At 43.7% G+C, this 23114-nt stretch overlaps 1 protein-coding gene across 1 annotated transcript in view; it reads right to left on the reverse strand.

Moving 5' to 3' along the window:
- The window catches only part of RAB31 (RAB31, member RAS oncogene family), a 153774-nt gene that overhangs the window by 83105 nt on the left and 47555 nt on the right, over positions 1-23114 (reverse strand). The window contains exon 2 of the mRNA XM_017514167.2: positions 2876-2955. Within this exon, the coding sequence (XP_017369656.1) occupies positions 2876-2955 (80 nt within the window). The remainder of the gene's footprint in view (positions 1-2875; positions 2956-23114) is intronic.

Raw genomic sequence — 23114 nt, forward strand, 5'->3', positions numbered from 1 at the left:
AAAAAAAAAAAAAAAAAAAGTTATAGGTGGTTTTTCAACTGTCCAGGGGTCAGCAATCCTAATCCCTGAGTTGTTCAAGGGTCAATTGTAATATATACGTTTTTTAAAACCCCAAATCACCGAAAGACATTTATTAGAAAAACACTGTCAACTGTGTTTGTCTCCAAAATGGTACCAACGATCCATCCCCCACCCTCCCTCTACACATGTGCAGCTCCTCCCACCATGAGGTGGCCTGTGTCTCTCTCCCTTGAATCTGGACTGGTACAGCAACTCTCTTTGACCAAAAGACTGTGACCAAAATGACCTAACTATCCTATGTATCATGCCTATACCTATGCTTAACACTTATGCTTTTTTTTTTAATGTACTCACCCTGCAAATTTGCTTTTTTTTAAAAGTAAAAATTGTCTTTTTACTTTAAAAAAGATCATTACAAAAGGAATACAGAATTGTTATTAAAAAAAATTTTTTAAACGAAAGTTTAGAAAGAAGGCACAAATCTCTCTTCTATCTTCTGAAACCATACTTCATAATCATTCTTATCAGTTCTGCTTTTCATGATCAGAAAAAAAAAAAAAAACCACCAAGTGAAAAATAAGACAGGAAAAAAACGTACATTCCAGAGCAGAGTGAAAAGAATTTCCTCCATGAAAAGTGAACCTATCCTAGAAGTGCTTATGTTGGGAGACAGTTCTTTAGGGTCTCTCACATCATGCACATCTTGCAAGCAAACACAGTTTTTTCCGGATTGTGTTTTCAAGGATGCTTGTACAGGCTGAGTATCCCTTATCCAAAATGTTTAGTACCAGAGTGTTTTGAATTTGGGATTTTTTTTTTAGATGGAGTTTCGCTCTATTGCCCAGGCTGGAGTGCAGTGGTGCAATCTCGGCTCACTGCAATCAACACCTTCTCTTGCCTCAGCCTCCCAAGTAGGTGGAACTACAGGCATGTGCCACCATACCTGGCTAATTTTTGTATTTTTAGTAAAGAGGGGTTTTACCACATTGGCCGGGCTGGTCTTGAACTCCTGACCTCATGTGGTCCGCCCACCTCGGCCTCCCAAACAGCTAGAATTACAGGTGTTAACCACCTCAGCCAGTTGGATTTTTTTAAATTTTTCAACAATTGCATTATACGTACCCAGTTGAATAGCCTAAAGCTGAAATTCCAAAATATGAAATATTCCAATGAGCATTTTGAGTATGACCTTTGAGCTTCATGCAGGCACTCAAAAGTTTCAGATTTGGGAGTATTCTGGATTTCAGGTTTTGGGATAAGGGATGCTCAACCTGCATAGCAAACATCCTTGGAGGGGAGAGTCTCCCTCTAGATCCTTGGAGGGGAGAGTCTCCCTCTAGAGCTGAGGACCAACGTTCTCACCGCCCCATGTAGAAGACATGGATTCCCTCAGCTCAGGGTTCCTCTCCCATAACATAACCCCCTGCATGTGAGGTGTCTGATTCTCATGTCACCCTATGGAAATTTGGACCAAGGAAACCAATGCAAAATGCAAAACTCTGGCAATTGCTACTGCCTCTGTCTCTGACCCAGAGGTCTTTTGTCTTCTGCCAGCATCCCTGAAACAGTCAGGCTAACAAAGTTACAACTGCTAACTTATCAACAAGTTGCAGGCTATAATTAGGGTAAAATCTCAAACCTTTCCTAATTCTTGATATTTTCATGAATATGTTTCTTTAAGTCATTTTTAAACAAGAAAATGTGGGTTTTCTCAGCTACACAGTTCCAACCGCTGGCCTATCAGCCAAGTACTCTTGAGCACTACTTATTTCCTGCCATGAATTTTCTCCTCTTCTGATAGTCTCCCATCCTCAACGATCCTACAGATTTCCCAAAACATACAGACACATTCTTTCCCTTCTGAGGACAGCGAAAGCTTGCCTACAAAGACATGATATCCTCAGGGTGAAAAATAAGCAAGGCCAAGTTCTAAGAGTGAAAAAGCAGGCACTTGCCAAACAGCAGAGAAAAAGCACATGTGGCCAACGAGCTCCTTGGAAAGGGGAGATGAAGAGGAAAACAATTGTGCATCCCAAGGTCAGGAGAATTTGATAATGCACCTCCACCCCACCCCATGCAAGGGAGTGGAAACGCTGGCATTAGATAATTCCAGAAAAGGGGCCAGGTACAGTGACTCATGTCTGTAATCCGAACACTTTGGGAGGCCGAGGCAGGTGGATTGCTTTAGGTCAGGAGTTTGAGACCAACATGACCAACATGGTGAAACCCCACCTCTACTATAAATACAAAAATACAGCTGGGCATGGTGGTGCACACCTGTAATCCTAGCTACTCAGAGGCTGAGGCAGGAGACTTGCTTGACCCCGGGAGGTGGAGGTTGCAGTGAGCCAAGATGGCCCCATTGCGCTCCAGCCTGGGCAACATGACAGAGCAAGACTTAGTCTCAAGGAGGAAAAAAAAGATAATTCCAGAAAAGGAAAGTCAATCTGCTCCACAGACTTTCCAGACAGTACTGAGGTACGGGTGGATGGCATTTCCAGGGTTTACTATCAGGCAACTTAAAGCAGAATTATCAGGCCTTTGCTCTGCATATCGTCTTCCGTCTGGGAATAATGCTGACAAGATTTGCAGAATAATGTTCTCAGAGATCAAGGAAATGACCTTTGGAGGTAGCATAAGGAAGGGTGACTACAAAAAAAATGACTGACAAGGACAGTAAGCCTGGACCCATATTCAGAAGTCCTTGAATTTCTGTCGGTCTCCAGCTGGGATTGATTCTCACTGGCTGGGATGAAAACTGTGGTCCTGCCTGAGGGCTCAGGCACAGACAGAGTGACCATTCCGATGCTGTGAAAGGAAGCAACGTGAAGTAGAACGACATACAGGAACTTACCCAATAGTAGGGCTGATGTTGTGGTCAAAGTGATCCTGGACAAATCGACACACAATGCTTGATTTCCCAACCCCAGTGTCCTAGAAAAGAAATGAGGATATAACTATGAAGATGAAGGATGGCAACTCTCAGAGATAACCAGAGGGCAGGACTGGCTATTTCTGGTTGATGGGACTGGGAGGCGGAGTGGGAGAATATTTTCGTCTATTTCTTACCAATTTTTTCTACAATAAAATTGTATTGCTTTCATAGAAAGAAAAAAGTATGGTAAAAATAAGTTTCAGAAACATGCCTGACATATATACAATATTTAACCAAAATGAACATGTTCTCCATGGATGTATTTTCAGAAATTTGGAAATCTTGGGAGGGGTCTAGAGAAGAAGTATGTGAACATACCACATTGTTTTGGCAGAAATAGAATTCATTCTGTTCAAAACCTTGCATTCAAAAGACACGTAATCTGTTTCTCTGGGTGTCACCCTATAAAACCTATTAATTCTAATTTCCACATTTCTAACATTTTCTTTTTAGAATCTGATGGTTGGGTAATAACTTCCAAATTTTGCTTAATTATATAATGGTCTTGTCTCAAATCTTTCACTCTTAAATAATTATTTAAAGCTGATTAGGACAAGGATCCAATTACACACTGGAAATTGAAGACATGCATTTACATCCACTCCCTTCCAAAGCCTTTGTAAAGTGGTTTAAGAAATAACAGACACAAATTCACAAGGTCAAAGAGATAGGAGGAGAGATAACACCAGACAAGTGGTATCAACAAAATTCAGGAGGACAAGTGGTCCCTGAGAATGAAAAAGCCGAAACCGAAGTGCCAGCAGGGAGAGAAGCCAATAAAGAAGCAGGTCAGCTCATGCCGCAGAACCTCAGAAGACATCAAGAATTGGAGGGCATGGTTGAAAACAGATCAGTCGAAAGGCTACACAACAACCTACCCTGGAGCCCCAGGCCACATAACCAGGGTCAGAGCTTTACTCTCTAGGAAGCCTGCAGCAGACAGAGCTGGGCTTGGGGACATCAGGCACAGCTAAAGGAGTGGCCAGGTGCTGTTCACCCTGAGCTGCATAAGCCTACACAGAAGCAGTGGGGGAGCCCCTTTAGGTAAGAGGAAAAAAATCTCTCGAGTTCCTGATATTTTGGGTCCCCTAACCAAAGGCCAGTGTGCAGCAGTTGATAAGCCCCAATACAAACAGAGCTTTCAACTTACATTTTAATTTTTTCAATATAAACACTCACTAAGAAATGCCAGACATTCATATGCTTCCCCCCTCCACACACACACACAAAAGAGCAGGATGCTATTTTAAGAGATCATTCAGAGAATATGACCGACCTTTTAGAAATTTAAAATGTGTCTAGGTGTAGCGGCTCACACCTGTAACCCCAGCACTCTGGGAGGTCAAAGCAGGATGAACACTTGAGGCTAGGAGTATAAGACCAGCCTGGGCAACATAGCAAGACCCCTGACTCTACAAAAAAAAAAAAAAATTAGCCAGATGTGGTGACATGAGCCTGTAGTCCCAGCTACTTGGGAAGCTGAGGCAGGAAGATTGCTTGAGGCTGGGAGTTCAAGGGTGCAGTGAGCTATGATTGCATCACTGCATTCGGCCTGGGTGACAGAGTGAGACCCTGTCTCAAAAAAATAATTAAAAATATGATAGTAGAAATTAAAATTTCAAAGAGTTAGAAAATAAAGTCAGGGAGTTAACCAAAAGTATAAGAAAGTAGAGAAAAGCACCTGCCCTCAGTTGCTAATGCCTGCTGTTCTGAGAGGCAGGGAGGACGGAGAGCCCAGGACCCGAGGCCTTATTAACACAGTGCCATTATCAACATGTTCCCACTTGAGAGGATCATGGAGGCATTCTACAAACAATAAACAAAAGGGAAACAAGTCATTTATCGAGGGAAGGAAAACAGTTGATTTTATTCTCTTAATTAAAGGTGTAACATTGAAAGCCAAAAGGTCGAGGACAAAATGCTGAAATTCAGAGAAATGTGGTTTTCTTCAGACACGAAATATGAAATGGGATTTGAAATACCAGCTGGCAATCAGAATTATTTTTACTCCTTCTCAGCCCTGTTTTGGGGGGACTATTCCAGCAAATCTGGGACAACAGGGGACTTGGTTTTTAATACTCATCAGAAAATCCCTCTCTAGAAGGTCACGCCTCCCAAGGAGAGCAGCCTGCACTGACTCTGAGCCCTAACAAACACAGTACCAAAGCTGCTGTTTATCTGCAGTGTGCAATCAATGCACAGAGTTCAAAGAGGTGATGGCAGAATTAAAACATCAGCTCATGAGATGCCAATCGATGCTACTTCTATTTCTGAGCTGCACCTCAAGTATGGATTCTGGCTCATGTTCTCTCACAGTCCCCCAGACCACAACTCTTTTCATCTCAGTCATTTTTAAGACCTCCTATGGAGGAGCAGATCCTTGCCCGACTCTAGCCCATGTAACCCCAGAGAAACTGAACACTGAGAAACCGCGACGCCCTGCCCCGCCCTGCCCTTGAAGATTAGGAAAATGTCCCTTGCAGCAGGCAGCACACTTTCATGAGGCCAACTGATTCCTACAAACTGCCAAGTAGGCGGGGTGGGGACCTCTCCGCAACACCAACTCCGCTCATTTCTACCTTTCTCCATTACAGTTTAGGAATTCTCTTTCTCAGGGCTCTTCCATTCATTCGTTCGTTCATTCATTCATTCTTCACTCGCTCAACAGCGTCCCCCAAACCCTCCCTTTCCCATGCCAACAGGAAGCTAGACCCCATTGACAGGGAGATACTGTTCCACCCTCCCGGACCTCCAGGAGTTCCCGAGCAGAGCAAGGCACACGGCAGGAGGACCAGCACACAAATGGTGAGGCAGGGCTGCCCCACCTGTAGCCCCCCCAAGCTCGGGAGACAACACCTCGATTTGCTCCTTTTCTTCCTTCCTTGATATCCAGGCTTACCCTATCACCCAGCGAGAAACCTCTCCCGGTTCCTGTCTGCCCCACAGACTTCCTCCTGAGGCTGCGCACGGTTTCTCAGTTCCCTCCGGTGCTTGGGGCACAGGACTGAGGGTGCATCTTCTCAGTGGGGGCACTGCTCTGGAGAGCACCCCTTTGGAATGTATCGTATACTGTCCCAAGGGATGTGCTCAAAACAACGGACACAAGTCTCAAAACAGCCAACAAACAAATCCTGCAAGGCCAGCCCCAAAATGCCCTTGAAGGTGGAAAAGGAAAATGCCACCTGACAGTGCTCAATGCTCGGCTCTACTCATCATCCTCAACAAAGGGCTCAAGCGACAACTCCAGCTTGTCTAAATAGTTACAGCAGCAAGTCTGCTCAAATTTAGATTTAAGCATTGATTTTTCAGTGAAACAAGTCACTGTTTATTTTAAAACATTTTAACTCTCGCCTTTTTTATAATGCACTGTCAAATGTAGACTCTTAGACATTTGATAGAAAAGAAATAACAGGACAAAAGGATAGGCAAAGTTTTAGTTTGTCTCAGAAAATGAAACATTTCTACAAAGAACGCCACCATTGAATCCTCTCTGGCCACTGACTTGGGACCGACTGTTCCAAGTGGATGCAGCTCCCGATCTCCAGGGGTGGGTGCTGTTCCTCGGCTGGCCACCAGGGGCACACCCTGCCCGCGGTTTGCTGAGGCCAGCCAGGAGCCAGGCTAAGGCGTCACTCGGCCCTGGGACTTACCCTTCCCTGCAGGAACATCACTGGGGCTGTGACACACACACAAGGAAAGTGCCAGGGGCATCGTGACTGTAGCAGGTGAAGACACAAAGGGGGAACGCAGAAAAAAGAATGAAGCCTACTGGGTGAAGGGGCCTTGGAAGAGAGACAGGACCAGAGAGGCCTGTCTTTAGGGCCACACTGATGGAAACCCATGTATGTATATAATCTTCCATTTCATAAGATTTTCAGAATACCACAGGCCATCTTGTCCAGTCCCCTCATTTTGCTAAAGAGGAAACTGTGTGACTTCCTCAAGGTCATATAGCTGGTGTTAAGAGTCAGAACCAAACTCATTGAGTCCTAGTGAAAACCTATTACAGTTCTTACTAGGTTATATCAACTTCCCTGCCAAGTGTACATTTCTCCCCCTTTTTTTAAGAGGGAGGGTCTTGCTCTGTCACCCAGGCTGGAGTGCAGTGGTGCAATCATAGCTCACTGCAGCCTCAAACTCCTGGGCTCAAGTGATCCTCTCGCTTCAGCCTTCCCAGTAGCTGAGACTACAAGTGTGCACCACCAGACCCAGCTATTTTTAAATGCTGGGGTTTTTCTGCAGAGACAAGGTCTTGCTATGTGGGCCAGGCTAACACAAATTCCCAGGCTCAAACAATCCTCCCGCCTCAGCCTCCCAAAGGGCTGGGATTACAGGCATGAGCCACCACACCAGCCTAAATTTCTTCTTTAAAAAAAAAGTCAAATTTGTAGAACACAAGTACTATTAGTGCTTTCTGGTTTCACGTTGCAGAGCTCAAATTACTTATAGCCGTCTCAGGCTCTGAAGATACAGCCGCTGCTGCTTTAACAGTAAAGAAAGGGGCTCAAATTACTGACTGCTGAGGAGACATTAGAATAAACCCAATTATGAGTCCAGAATCTGAAATAAAGTACAGTAAAATCCTACCTGTGGGCCTGGCAGTGTTTCATTGTATACTCATTTGTATGGTTGATATCAGAGAGGTGCTCACACCCAGCAATTGGTTCCATCTACTTCCTGGGAAATTGATCCCTCAGATGAGATTCCTTTCTGAGAACAACCACTTATTCTGAAATGACAACCTCTGCTGTTTGAATTGTCACGCTTATTAATTGCATGTAAATCTATAATTATGAAATCAAGAGCCACAGACTTTTGGCTGCTTCTATATAAAACGCTAGGCACCACCAATTCGTGAAAACCAAGCACTGACACTTGATTCACTCCTGGACTCCTGCAACAGCCTTCAAGCTTCTTACCCCTCCGGATTAAGACTGATACCTCCCAGTACAAAGAGGAGCTGGTCCATTCCTTCCGAAACTATCCCAAACAACAATAGAAAAAAAGAGACTCCTCCCTAACTCATTTTATGAGGCCAACATCATTATCCTGATACCAAAACCCGGCAGACACAACAGAAAAAGAAAATTTCAGGCCAATATCCCTGATGAACATTGATGTGAAATCCTCAGTAAAATACCGGCAAACAGAATCCAGCCATCAAAAAGCTTATCCACCATGATCAAGTAGGCTTCATCCCTGGGATGCAAGGCTGGTTCAAAATATGCAAATCTATAAATGTAATCCATCACATAAACAGAACCAATGACAAAAACCACATGATTATCTCAATAGATACAGAAAAGGCCTTCTATAAAATTCAACACCCCTTCATGTGAAAAACTCTCAATAAGCTAGGTACTGATGGAACGTATCTCAAAATGGTAAGAACTATTTATGATAAACCCACAGCCAATATACTGAATCAGCAAAAGCTGGAATCATTCCCTTTGAAAACCAGCACAAGACAAGCATGTCCTCTCTCACCATTCCTATTCAACATAGTATTGGAAGTTCTGGCCAGGGCAATCAGGCAAGAAAAAAGAAATAAAGGGTATTCAAATAGGAAGAGAAGAAGTCAAATTGTCTCTGTTTGCAGATAACATGATTGTGTATTTAGAAAACCCCATCGTCTCAGCCCCAAATCTCCTTAGCAACTTCAGCAAAGTCTCAGAATACAAAATCAATGTGCAAAAATCACAAGCATTCCTATTCACCAATAATAGACAAATGGAGAGCCAAATCATGACTGAACTTTCATTCACAATTGCTACAAAGAGAATAAAATACCTAGGAATACAGCTACAAGGGATATGAAGGAGCTCTTCAAGGAGAACTACAAACCACTGCTCAAGGAAATAAGAGAGGACACAAACAGATGGAGAAACATTCCATGCTCATGGACAGGAAGAATCAACATCGTGAAAATGACCATACTGCCCAAAGTAATTTACAGATTCAATGCTATCCCCATCAAGCTACCATTGGCTTTCTTCAGAGAATTAGAAAAAAAAAAAAAAAAAAAAACTACTTTAAATTTCATATAGAACCAAAAAAGAGCCTATATAGCCAAGACACTCCTAAGCAAAAAAGAACAAAGCTGGAGGCATCACGCTACCTGACTTCAAGCTACACTACCAGTAACCAAAGCAGCATGGTACTGGTACCAAAGCAGACATATAGAGCAATGGAACAGAAAAGAGTCCTCAGAAATAATGCTACACAACGATCTAATCTTTGGCAAACCCGACAAAAACAAGCAAGGGGGAAAGGATTCCCTATTTAATAAATAGTGTTGGGAAAACTGGCTAGCCATATGCAGAAAGCATAAACTAAACCCCCTCCTTATACCTTATACAAAAATTAACTCAACATGGATTAAAGACTTAAACATAAGACCTAAAACCATAAAAACCCTGGAAGAAAACCTAGGCAAAACCATTCAGGAAATAGCATGGGCAAAGACTACATGACTGAAACACCAAAAGCAATGGCAACAAAAGCCAAAACTGATGAATGGGATCTAATTAAACTAAAGAGCTTCTGCACAGAAAAAAACAAAACAAAAACAAACAAACAAACAAAAAAAACAAGAACAACTATCATCAGAGTAACTAGACAACCTACAGAATGGGAGAAAAATTTTGGAATCTTCCATCTGATAAAGGGCTAATATCCAGAATCTACAAAGAACTTAAACAAATTTACAAGAAAAAAAAAATCAAAAAGTGGGTAAAGGATATGAACAGACACTTCTCTAAAGAAGACATTTATGTGGCCAATAAACATATGAAAAAAAGCTCATCATCACTGGTCATTAGAGGAATGCAAATCAAAACCACAGTGAGATACCATGTTATGCCAGTTAGAATGGCAATTATTAAAAAGTCAGGAAACAACAGATGCTGGAGAGGATGTGGAGAAATAGGAATGCTTTTACACTGTTGGTGGGAGTGTGAATTAGTTCAACCACTGTGGAAGACAGTGTGGTGATTCCTCAAGGATCTAGAACCAGAAATATGATTTCACCCAGCAATCCCATGACTGGGTATATACCCAAAGGATTATAAATTATTCTATTAAGACACATACACATGTATGTTTACTGCAGCACTATTTACAATAGCAAAGACTTGGAACCCATCCAAATGCCTATCAATGATAGACTGGATAAAAAATATATAGCATATATACACCATGGAATACGATGTGGCTGTAAAAAAGAATGAGTTCGTGTCCTTTTCAGGGACGTGGATGAACCTGGAAACTATCATTCTCAGTAAACTAACACAGGAACAGAAAACCAAACACCACATGTTCTCACTCGTAAGGGGGAGTTGAACAATAAGACTACATGGACACAGGGAGGGGAACATCACACACAGGGCCTGTATCAGGGTGGGGGGCTAGGGGAAGGATAACATTAGGAGAAATACCTAATGTAGATGATAGGCTGAGGGTGCAGCAAACCACCATGGCACATGTTTACCTATATAACAGACCTGTACGTTCTGCACATGTATCCCAGAATTTATAGCTAAAAAAAAAAGGAAAAAAAATGAGGCCGGGCACAGTGGCTCTCGCCTGTAATCCCAGCACCTTGGGAGGCCGAGGCGGGTGGATCACGAGGTCAAAAGATAGATCGAGACCATCCTGGCCAACATGGTGAAACCCTGTCTCTACTAAAAATACAAAAATTAGCTGGGTGTGGTGGTGCACGCCTGTAGTCCCAGCTACTTGGGAGGCTGAGGCAGGAGAATTGCTGGAACCCAGGAGGTGAAGGTTACAGTGAGCCAAGATCGCGCCATTGTACTCAAGCCTGGCAACAGAGAGAGACTCTGTCTGAAAAAAATAAATAAATAAATAAAAAGAATGATACCTCCCAGGCAAATAGATTGTGATTGAGACTACATAATCCTGTTCTCATGGCAGACATCAGTAATCAATTCAAGACACATTATCTTATTGAACCTGAAAAGGGTCTTAAAATCTTTTTAGCACAGCCCTGCAGGGAATCACTGTGACTCAATCAAAGTGGGCACTGAGAAGAAAAGGCTGTCCCCTCTGATCTCTCTTCATAACACCCTCCACACTCCTACTGACTCCTTTACTCCAAACTCACTAAGCACTGCTGCTCCGCAGACCTTTCGAGAATATCCAGGTGATAAGGTGTTTTAGGAACCTGATGAGGAATATACATTGCTGATAACATTATAAATCAACATGATTCTTATGGACAGAAAATAACAACTTACAAGACCCATAAACTCAGGGACTCTGTTCCTCATAATATAGTTAAATAAGAAAAAAAACTGGGCACAAAAATTACGGGATACGTGGTAGCCTTTCAAATCTTGAGTTCATTCTTCTCAAAATGTTGGAGAGAATATGATTTGCCTATAACGTACACTACAGAACTGACCCTGTGTGTCACATCCCGTTGGGGGTCATCTGATAATTTCAACATCTCTTTCTGGTCTTGGAATCGAGATAACCTATATGACAAGGATTTTTGCATTTACTTGTTTATTTTTTTATTCAGTCATCCATTTAAATGTTTAGACTTTAAGGCTTATGTGCTTCTTTTTGTTTGTTTTGGTTTGGACTTTTGTTCGTCTGTTCGTTTTTGAGACAAGGTCTCACTCTGTCACCCAGGTTTGAGTACAAGGGCACAATATCGACTCACTGCAACACCCTCCCTCCAGGCTCAAGCAATCCTCCTGTCCCAGCCTCCCAAGTAGCTAAGACTACAGGTGCACACCACCATGCTAGGCTAATTTTTTATTTTTATTTTGGTAGAGGTAAGGTCTCACTGGATTGCCCAGGCCGGTCTCAAATTCCTGGCCATGTGTGATCCCCATCTCAGCCTCCCAAAGTGCTAAGATTACCGGCGTGAGCCATGTGCCCAGCCACATGCTTCTAAAACGTCTTCGGCATCTTCAGCATTAACAAGGAGTTAAATTAGGAAATTCAGGAGGCCTATACAGGGCAGCAGACCTTGTAAGCAGAAAGAAATAACATAAAAAGAGAAATAGGCAGAACTGTGCATGGTTAATAGTTTGAATTGTTCTGACCCTAAAGGTGACCAAAAGAAGTAAAGGTCTGATCAGACACCAGAAATATGGCGCAAATTCCATGTTGACCCACAAAGCACTTTTTTGAAGCTTTGCCTAAGGGGAAGAGAACATACTCCTCCCTCGTATCTCCCTCACCTCCTACACCTGGCCCCTGCACTGGGTTTGTTACAAAGCAGTCAGCAGAAAGCCCCAGTCCTATATGCCCAACAACAGTCTCAGGTCCCCAAAGTGAAGTATTCTATCAGGTGGCCGTACCAGGGACTGGAGGTGAAAACACTGAACATCACTCCTAAAACTACCAGTGAACTCCCTGGAGAGCCCCAATTCATTCCTCACTTGATTCTGTGTCTAGGCCTCCCTTTCAGTCAAAGAGAATGGAATTACTCTGCACCTGGATCCCATTCCGGGGCTTATCAGATTATGGACTTACTAGGCCTGTTCCCTCTCGGCCCTAAATACTGTGTTGGTGGTGTAAAATAATTCCTCTGCATCTCAAGCACTTTTCACCAGAGGGACAATTACGCACTGAAGAGAAAGACGTCTGATTTTTATAAGTCACAGTAACCACTACCAAAAATAAGGTGACAGAAAGCAGAAAACATGATCAAACTCAAGTCCATCCTATGCTGTTTTTATTACCACACATTCTACAAGATTCCCTTTCACGGTGGTGAGAGCAGACCTCACTCAAGCAGAGTAAACCTCAATCCTCACACTCTGTTCTGGGAAAAACTGGGCTAGCAATGCAGGAAAATGCAACTAGGAAGGGCATGGAAGTCACAAAAACAAGATGATTGGATGGTGCAAAGGGGTACCCATGCACCCACGTTCACACACGTATCTCACTTGGTCCTCACCGCAGCCCTCCGTCAGGGAGAAAAGAGATGGCTTCATCTTCAATTCCCACATAAGAAAAACACGGAGTCCCCACAGGCCTGGAACTAGTAAAGGCAGAGTCAAGACACAGACTTCCCATTCCCCATATCCAGTGTGCTGTTCACCAGCCAAACCGTCTCTCCAGGAGGCATGCACAAATGCATGCACGAATTCATCCACTGATTCACGGCCCGTGCAGTCAGCAGTGCACAAGGACAGAGGATAAAAAGATTATGTTCTGATTCCTGCAGTGAGGACACTTACAAATGAGACTTAAACTTTACAAAGGAATCAAAGGCAGGAGGTTAGCGTGACAGTGACCGAACTAATTGTACAGGCAATCCCCACTCCATCAACTGGATTGCTGATGGCTGAGTTCCAAGTGAGCATTTGTTGGCTATGCATGTGAAACTAAAATACGCATTTTTCCATTGAACTAATGCTGTAAATAAAATATGATATTTCTCAAGCTTGCTGCTGAGCTACAGCACTCTACAGTAGACACCCACATTCACTGACAACATTGTTTCCATGGGAAAACTTACTACAATTTCAAATAAGATTTTAACTACTATGACTCCCAACTCCAGGCCTTCAGTAGAAGCAAAAGCTCCAGGATTGTAAGACCTTTGGTGAACAAAAGGCCTAGTGGACTGGGACTCTCATAAAACTGCCAACAGTGTAAGTCTTCCATAGGAGCAGAGATGAGTAAAATAATAATATTGATGATGAGAAAAGCTGACATTTACTACTGACCATATGAAAAGTTCCAGGCACCAAGCTAAGCACTTCCTATGGAAAAGTATCAGCTATCATCTCTTTAAATGTTGTTTCTGCTCCATTGTCTCTTTTATCCGACTGAAACTCCAATTATGCCTACATTAGACTTTTTCACCACATATATACATCTTTTTTCTTTATTTTCTATGTGAGTTTCTCTGAGTTTGGAGATTTTCTGTTGATGCACCTTCCAGTTCTTTCTACAGATGTATCAAATATGATAAGCCTATTTATTGATTTCCTATCAATTATTATAATTTTCAGTTATAAATGTTACATTTCATTCATTTTATAGTTTTCTATTTCTTGATAATTTTTTTTTTAAAAGATGGGGTTTCACCATCATGGCCAGGCTGGTCTTGAACTCCTGACCTCAGGTGATCCACCCACCTCGGCCTCCCAAAGTGCTAGGATTACAGGCGTGAGCCACCATGCCCGGCCTTGATGAATTTTTAAATCTTGATTTTTATTTCCTTGAACATATTAAACATTCATCTTTTAAAGTCCGTGTCTGATAATCTCATTCTTTAGATTTTCTGTGAGTCTGTTTCTGTTGTCTGTTGAAAGGTTTTCATTTGAGTTGCCTTGTTTCCGCATCTTTCTGGTCATGTTTGATTAGGGCTTAGCATAAGTTTAAAGGAAGAAATTAAAGCAATTTGTGCAAGGACATGTGTGAAGGCTAGGACACTTCCCAGATCTTTTCAGACTCTGAGATGAAGGTTTAAAAAGAACAGACCGTCTTGGTGCTGGGACATCATCCACCCTAAAGAAACTGTTCCTAATAAGAAAATATTTATAATATTTAAAAACACTGTCCCTTTCTGCTATTGCTAAATTTATTTTTCCCTCATTCTTGCAGAGCTGGCCTATTTGGTGGATTCCAAAGTTCAGCAATCTTTCAGCCACTGAGTGCTCTGGCCTCAATGGTGGAAGCTCCTCTACCCTGCTGGTGGCAAAGGACAGCCCGGCTGCTGAGTTCCAGAAAAGCCAGGGCCAGTGACCCTAGCAGGAGCGAAAAACCAAAGTGCCAGAGGCTCCACGTCTCTCCTAGCCCAGCTCTTAAGGAAGACCTCACCACCACTCTCTCCTCCTTCCCTACTCTTCACGTCAGTTAAAGAAAGAAAAGAAGGAAGACAACTTTTAAATGGAGAAGAAGAGCAAGTTCCATAACTCCTCCAGTTCTGTTTTTCTTATAATAGCCCCACTGCTTCTTGGCATTTCCAGAGAGCAGTTTGTCCCGATGTACGAACTCTGGGCAGCTAAGCAGAAATAGAGAATGTGGTCTTAACCGTTAAAAAACAATAATAATAATTAACATGGTTTCTCACTTAAATCATACTTCCTATCAAAGGAACCATCTGGTTTTTTGCCACCTTTCTTCACAAACAACACATGTGCGAGCTCCTCACTGGGCAAGACGGGTCACTGATGTGTGGCACGGGCGCACACCTCCTGGAGGGAACATCCACAGTCATATGGAATAACCTGGCTTACCAGGGCACCAAGCTCCAAAATTTGGATTTTTATAGTTACATTCTGCAATTTTTTAAAAGACAATCTTTACTGTTCATAAGTTGCCCATCTAGCAAAAAAGGATGAAGAATGATCACAATTGCAATAAGCAGCTTCTAAAATGGCTGCCAATAATCCCTGCCTACCAGTATTCAATTCCATATGGCCTGGGCCTAATGACTTGCTCCTAAGAAATGGAATGCAGCAAAAGCGGCAGATGTCACTTCCAAGGGGAGGTTATAAAAGGCACTGGTGGCTGGGCGCGGTGGCTCATGCCTGTAATCCTAGCACTTTGGGAGGCTGAGGCAAGTGGATCACCTGAACTTAGGAGTTCAAGACCGGTCTGGCCAACATGGTGAAACCCCATCTCCACTAAAAATACTAAAAATTAGCCAGGCGTGGCAGCATGCACCTATAATCCCAGCTACTTGGGAGGCTGAAGCACGAGAATCGTTTGAACCTGAGAAACAGAGGTTGCAGTGAGCCAAGATCTTGCCACTACACTCCAGCCTGGGCAACAGAGCGAGACTCTGTTTCAAAAATAAATAAATAAATAAAATAAAAGATGTTGGCAGCCCTCTTTTTCACACTCCGTCTCTCCCTCTTGCCTGCTTGCTCTTACAAGCTACCATGCCTGAAGAGGATGAAAGGCAGGGAGCTGAGAGAGGCCTCAGGGCACATCTACAACAGGCCACCAGGAACTGCATCCTGGTGACAACCACCAAGGGAGCCTGAAAGCAGACTCTGCCCTGGTCCCATCATGAGATGACTGTAGCCCCAGCTGACACCTATTGCAGCCTTGTAAGAGAGCCCCCAGCCCGAGGACCTACTAAACCATGCCCAGTTCCTGACTCACAAAAACCATGACATAATCAGTGCATGTTGTTTTAAGCTGTTAGGTTTGGGGGCAATAGCAATGGGCAACTAATGCAGATGTGATGGAAGGCATTTAGTAAGCACTGACTCCGTCCAGGGTTGTTACATGTTTAATCTGTGCAACAACCCTAATGAAGTAGGGTTATCCCCACTATGCAAATTAGGGCATTAAGGTTTAGGGTAGGTCAGCAGCGTGAGAGGCTGATGAGAACAAAGTTTTATAGGACTTATGAGCTCTGCTCTGCAAGCACTGATTCTGAATATTCATATAAGAGTCTACTCTCTGGGCTGTGAGAAAGGAAAGACGACATCGCTTTAACTGACAAAACCTGTTGAGAGTGATTTAAGCACTAGCAGTAAACCTACCATCAGCAAATTAAGTTAGCATGGATAGAGAGTTACCATGTAAAACAGTCATTCAGTCTAAGAGTAAATCTCTAGGGAAGATATCACAGCATCCAAGATCAGAAAGCAGAGAATTGGAGATTTCAGAACTTGCTCTTAAGATCTCATTATAGAACATTTCAGTGTTGCTTTGAGTAAGCATTAAAACAGCTCCCTGTGAAGTGTTATGTCATTTTTATTAAGTGCCTTTTCATCTCAGTAGAAAAACTCTCCTTCATTTGATATCATTTCCACACACTGTGACTCAGTAGGGAACCCGATGGGGCTGTTTCAGTTCCTCCCATCTCACCTCCCTGCTCCACACATCCTTACTGGGGGCCTTGGGAACCGTGACAAGACATTTTAGGGGAAACAGGATTGTTTTTCCACCCTGCAGATTGCCCACAGCCAGGATCCTTAGTGCCAGGACCCGGACAGACAGAGGGAGAAGGAAAGCATGAATGTCTCCAGGAGCTCACTTCCTCATCTTTCAGCTTTAAATAATCCTACTGACACTTCTCATAAGATTGTTCTATTTGAAATGCAGGGAAGACTAAATGAAAAAATAATTTTTAAAAAACAATGAAAAAAAAAGAGTGTTCTAAAGAATAGCTCATGGCCCCTCAAGGTGGCTTCAGGTCTGTAATCCCAGCACTTGGAAGGCTTATGTGGGAGGATTGCTTAAGTTCAGAAGTTCGAGACCAGCCTGTGCTACATAGTAAGACGCTGTCTCTATAAAAAGTTAGTCGGGCGCGGTGGTGTACGCCTGTAGTCCCAGCTGCTTGGGAGGCTGAGGTAGGAGGATTCCTTGAGGCTGGGAGGTCGAGGCTGCAGTGAGCCATGATTGCATGATTGTGCCATTACACTCCAGCCTGGAGTGAAACCTTGTCTCAAAAAAAAAAAAAAAAAAAAAAAAAGAAAAACACAATACAAAAAAAAAAAAAAAAAAAAAAGAGAGAGAGAGAAAAGAAAGAAGAAGAAGAAAAAAGCTCAACTCATTAAACAAATTCTAAAGCACCAGAGAAAATGTGGAATATGCATATCTTTAGCTCAGGTTAAAAAATAAAATTAAGATTAATTATTTTTTTAAAAAAAGAAAATGTGGACTAGCAAAGTCTTCAATGCAAGGCAAGGAAACAAGGATCATTTACCCACCCTCAACTTCCTGAGAATGTGCTCACGGGGGCCACCTTAGCCTGGTGCCCCCGTTTCTCACCGTGCTGTCCCCTCTGAAGCGGACACAGTCCTGATAACTCATGCATTATCTGTCAGAGCCCAGCACCCCAAGATCTTCTGTGGTGCTTTCCCATTATGAAAACTAGATGGCACTGCCACTATTTCTACCACCATACAGTACAAAATTAAACTTTCCATTCAAGCTGAGAGGCCGACCACGTATGGAAAGAGGTCTCGACATGGCCTTGCGCTTGTCACCTCTCCTGTCATGTCTTGATCTCAGGTAAGCACATGCCTCACTGGTCCTCATCACCACACATCTGGGATGAGGCTTAGAAACAGGTCATAGACCTCAGTCATGTGATATCCCTCTAAACCACAGGGAAACTTTTGTGCGCAGGTAATTTTTTTTTGGGTGAGAGGGTCCCTCTCATAGATTCGCAACGCAATCTATGATCTAAATAGTTTTACAGTCTACTAGATAGGCCAGGTCCACGGCTCATGCCTATAATCCCAACACTTTGGGAGGCTGAGGTGGGAGGATTGCTTGAAGCCAGGAGCTTGAGACCAGCCTAGGCAACATAGCGAGACACTGTCTTTAAGAAAAATTAAAAAATTAGCTGGGCATACTGGCGTGTGGAGAAGCTGAGGCAGGAGGATTGCTTGAGCCCAGGAGGCTGAAGCTGCACTACGCTAAGCCTCAGCAACAGAGCAAGACCTTGTCTCAAAAAAAAAAAAAAAGACCCGCTGGATAGATAATTGTCCTCTAAGTGCCTTCCACTCTACAGAGCCGAGCCGCCCCGCCATGTTTCAGGCCACCTTCCTGATGTCTGAACATCTATTCCCAAGGCAACCCTGGGTCCAAACCCTGGGACGGACAAAGCTACTACCGCTTCTCCATCTCAAAGCCACACACGGCTTGATCTCAAAGATCATCAATTCTGTCTAATCTTCTACTGACCTACTACCTGTCCCACCCACCAGGGCTCATCGGTGAATTCTGCAGATGTTGTTGGTTATGCTGCCTGGCGGTCCAACCCACCATACTGCACTTTCAGAGGAGAGGCCTCGGCAGCAGTGGTCATTTTTGTGGTCATCCTTGCTTTTGTCCTCGTGAGGAGATAGAGATGGGGATGGATGAAAGGTCATGCCACACTCACACACACCTGAGATTCAGAATCAGATGCACCAGATAACTCACTTGTGTGACACTGGGAAGGGAAGCACATGGCTATTGCTGTAAGTCCCAGCAGGATCCCATGTCTCTACCCTCACAGGCTCCTTGTCCAGTGAGAAACACAGGCAAGTAAACTGGGAAGTGGCATCAACTGTGACAAGTGCTGTGATGGGGATGCACAGGGACACCTGCCCACATTTGAGCAATCAGGGAAGGCTTCATGGAGGCAAGGGCACTAAATCTGAAACCAAAAGGATTCATTAGCCAAGCAAAGAGGCAGGCAGGACAGGTGAATGGAGAAGGGAGGAAGAGGGAGAACACAAGCAGAGCCCACAGAGAATGAAGGTTGTCCCAGTGAGTCAGCGTAGTCAGACGTTTGAGACTTTTCTCCCTGGGAAGCAGAGAAGCCATCACCTCCCCATGAACATGTGGACTGAGAGGCCCGGGTTATGCTTTGTACTCCCCAATCCTGCTGATCCCACTCTAACTGGAATGAGCTGGTTCCGTGGTGAGCAGGTCCTTTTGCAAACCTACTGCCAAAAGCCAAAAAAGCTGAGGGGAAGCTTTACTTAATTAAATGTTGCTCTCTGAGAAGCTCCAGTTTCTCAGAGAGTAACATTTAATGGGACGTATGAACAGGAGCCGTGTCTCAGGCAGCCCGCAGGTAAAATGGGGGATCCCTGCACTACCATCCCCAGACCCAGGCTTACGCACCATAGGGAGACAGTGTCCCTACTTCAGAAGGGATATGGGAAGCAATTGCTTTACGGCAAGATTTATGGTAAGTGTGATAACATCAAGGTTGTTTTGACCAAGGGCAAGATTTACAGTAAGTACATGCTCTTACACAAGGAAGAAGAAGATGAACCAGAAATCTCAGAGGCATTCCCAGAACTGGAATTAATCAGAAGCCAACACGATGGATTAACATCCAGGAGAGAGTCACCTTAGCCCCTATAAGTGGCCTCAAAGAGGGCCTCTCGCCCTCTGCCCTGACCCAGAGCTTCTACCTCCCCACCTCTGACATGCCTGCACATTCCCCAAAGGGGAGCTGAAGCACACGCATGAACACACACATACATGTACATGCATACATGTGCATACACACATGCACGTGTGCACACACATGCCCACACAGACACTGTTACACAGATCCAGCATGCAGTGTCCTGGACCATCCTAGGTTCAATGTGGCTAAAGCTGGGAATACCACTCACTTCCCAGAAGCCCCTTCTCCATAGAGATCTGGGCTAGAGTTGGCTAAAAGAGGAATTTGCAGGAAGTAAAGACTGGGCATTACTCTCCGAAGGTCTTTAGCACACAGAGATGATGAGGTTCCAGCAGAGCCCCACCTGTCCCTACTCCTCTCTTCTGTGTCTGACTCTTCTCCCAACAGTAGCCCAGGCTTCCCTCCAATGTAGGGTGCAGAGGCAGGAGCTACACAGAGCAGTGGCTGCCCAGAGACGCCCATTACACATCCTCACTGCAGGCCGGCTTCCCTGCTGGGCACCTCTGGCTTCTCAGAGCTTCCTTGAGAGCTACAACCATCTACCACGCTAGGTGCTGCTATTTACAGATGTTTCTCTGATCTTCAGGTGCCAGCTCCCAGGCCTCCCCTTCCCCAGCCACCCACAGTGGTATCAAGTGGGATTACTGTAAAAAAAATTCCTTTTCCCATAACACTCAGAGTAGCTCTGCTTCCCTGACTGAACCCCAACTCCTACCGACATGCCTACCATGGAGAAGTAACCCAGAAACAAGAGAAGAACAAACGTGCTGCAGGCTGACATAAACTCTGGTAGGAGCATGTCAGAGGGTTTGACCATAGCACAGAAGGGCACCAATCAATCAGAACAGACTCTTAAACATACACAGCTGGGGTAAAGGGCACCAACCATCACTTTGTTAGGGAGTTTGGACTTTGTCTGAGGGCAGTGGGAACCAATGAGACCCATCCAGTGATGGAATTTTAAGAGGACTGGAAGAAAGCAAAACTGGAAACAGAGGCCATTTTGGAGCTGTTCATTCATTTGCTGCATTTTTATTGAGCACCTACTATGTGCCAAGCATTATCATAGATGACAGTGACCTAATTTAAAGAGCCAGAGGCTATCATATCAATGTTAAGACTCTACAGTGACACCTTTGCCTACATTTCATGCTCACTTCTATAAAGCAGAAAAAAGGAATAGTTCACAAATCCCAACCGTAATAAATTTGAAAAGTTGGCATCCTCAGACCACTCATAAATATGAATTAATGCTCAAGACTTTGCAGACTGCCAAGCCAAGGTCCTGTGCAATACAGTTAACTGCTGTAACCCCTTAATCAGGACACTAGATTATAGCAGAGTGATTTAATCAAATGAGATACATGCACACTTGCAAACTGAACAGAGAAGAGCAAGCAGTTGATACACTTCCACATTATTTATAAGCCAGGGATATTATAGTCTGCTCACAACTTACCTACTTTCCTGATTTTATCACTGTTCCAGTTTAATAATAATGGTTTTTGAACGATGATGTATTAGGAATTATCTTATACTTATGAAGGTTAACTGTATCAGGGCCTAGACTTGATGATTGCACTGCACGAGGGAAGGAATGTGGAAGCAAGGGAGGGAGGATGTCAGGGCCTACAGAGTTCGAGAAAACCCTCATTCCCTACAACTACCATGCTCACATGACTTTCTCATGGTTTAAATCTTCTCCAATCATCCAGCACTTCTGCAAGTATTTAACAGACATTACAAATAAAAGTCATCAATGAATTTCCAACTTGAGGAAAATTACTAAGCCCTCATCTTCAATCTATGCTCTTTGGAGAAAAATGCTAAAATATGACTCTTAGTTTAAGAAATTCTACTGGGAAACACAAGGCAGCCTAAACCACAGCTGCCAGAAGAATCCACGCCACAATGCAGCCTCTGAACAGGGGGCAGCAAAAGCCCCCACTTCCTCTTCTATTGTCCAGGCCTCCAGAGGTCAGAGATGAGGCATGCTAGTGTCTTTCATTCATTCAAAGGAGAGACAGTGGGGTGTGACAGCTGGGACTGTGAATGAAAAATGACAATGAAAACAGAGACAACCTCAGATGTGGACGAACCTCTTGATAACAACCTAAATCCGTGTACTGCTGACCATGAGGCCAAGGAAATGAAGTCTCTGGTTCCTGGACAGTGTCCTCAATTGTTCCCCAGCCCAAGAACTGCTGAAGGTCAAAGATGAGAGCAAGTGACTGCAGATCAACTCCTTACTGCTAGGCTGGACATCACAGCTATGAGCTAACATTGACAGCATGTCATCAATCCTCAAGTACAGCTCTGGCTTACCAAAAATGCCTCCGACTCCCCTAGCACAGAAAACTCATCTGAAACCTTGCTAGAGGAAGCTCCTGCTCGCAAGCAGTAAGACCAAGGGCACTGAAGGGAACCTGGGCTACAAAGCAGGTACATGTGGCCAGTTGGGTTGAAAATGCAGTAAAAGATGGTGACTAAGGGAAAAATCAAGAGAAGGCAGTCGCAGACATCAAGACAAAATGGAGCTAATAATATTCCAATATCTATGAATTACTAAGACCATGAGTATCATGAATATCTATGAATTGTTAAGACCACTAATCGAGTTGTTAGTAATGACGGTAATGATAGTTAACATTCTGTTAAGCTTTCCTGTATGCTAGACTCTGTTAATTTGCATCACCTCATTTAATCTTCAATCCAATTCTATAAGGGATGTACTAGTGTGACACCTTACAGTTGGGCAAACAGGCTTGGGGAGGTGACACAATTGAACCTGGTCTGTGCCTCAGAAACCCAAGTTCTTGACCTCCATACTATATATACCTACTCCTGCCTCTTCACAAACACCATCTGGCTTCCAATCCTGTGACAAGTGCCAGAGAGAGAACCAGGTATGATAATGCCTTTATTCTTCCACTCACTAATCACATATTCCATGTCTAGGACATACCAGGCACTTTGTTAGACAGTACATGCAGTTGGCCCTCGATATCCCTGGGGCATTGGTTCCAGGACCTCCTGTGGATACCAAAATCCAAGGATGCTCAAGTCCCTGATATAAAATGTTACAGTATTTGCCTATAACCCACGCACATCCTCCTGTACGCTTTAAATTATCTCTAGATTACTTATAATACCTACACAACATAAATGCTATATAAATTGTTGTTGTGCCATATTGTTTAAGGAATAATGACAAGAAAAAAGTCTGGGCTGGGCACGGTGGCTCATGCCTATAATCCCAGCAATTTGGGATGCCGAGGAGGGTGGATCACT

This window comes from Cebus imitator, unplaced genomic scaffold (assembly GCF_001604975.1).
Source record: "Cebus imitator isolate Cc_AM_T3 unplaced genomic scaffold, Cebus_imitator-1.0 Scaffold518, whole genome shotgun sequence".
NCBI classification, from domain to species: Eukaryota; Metazoa; Chordata; class Mammalia; order Primates; family Cebidae; genus Cebus; species Cebus imitator.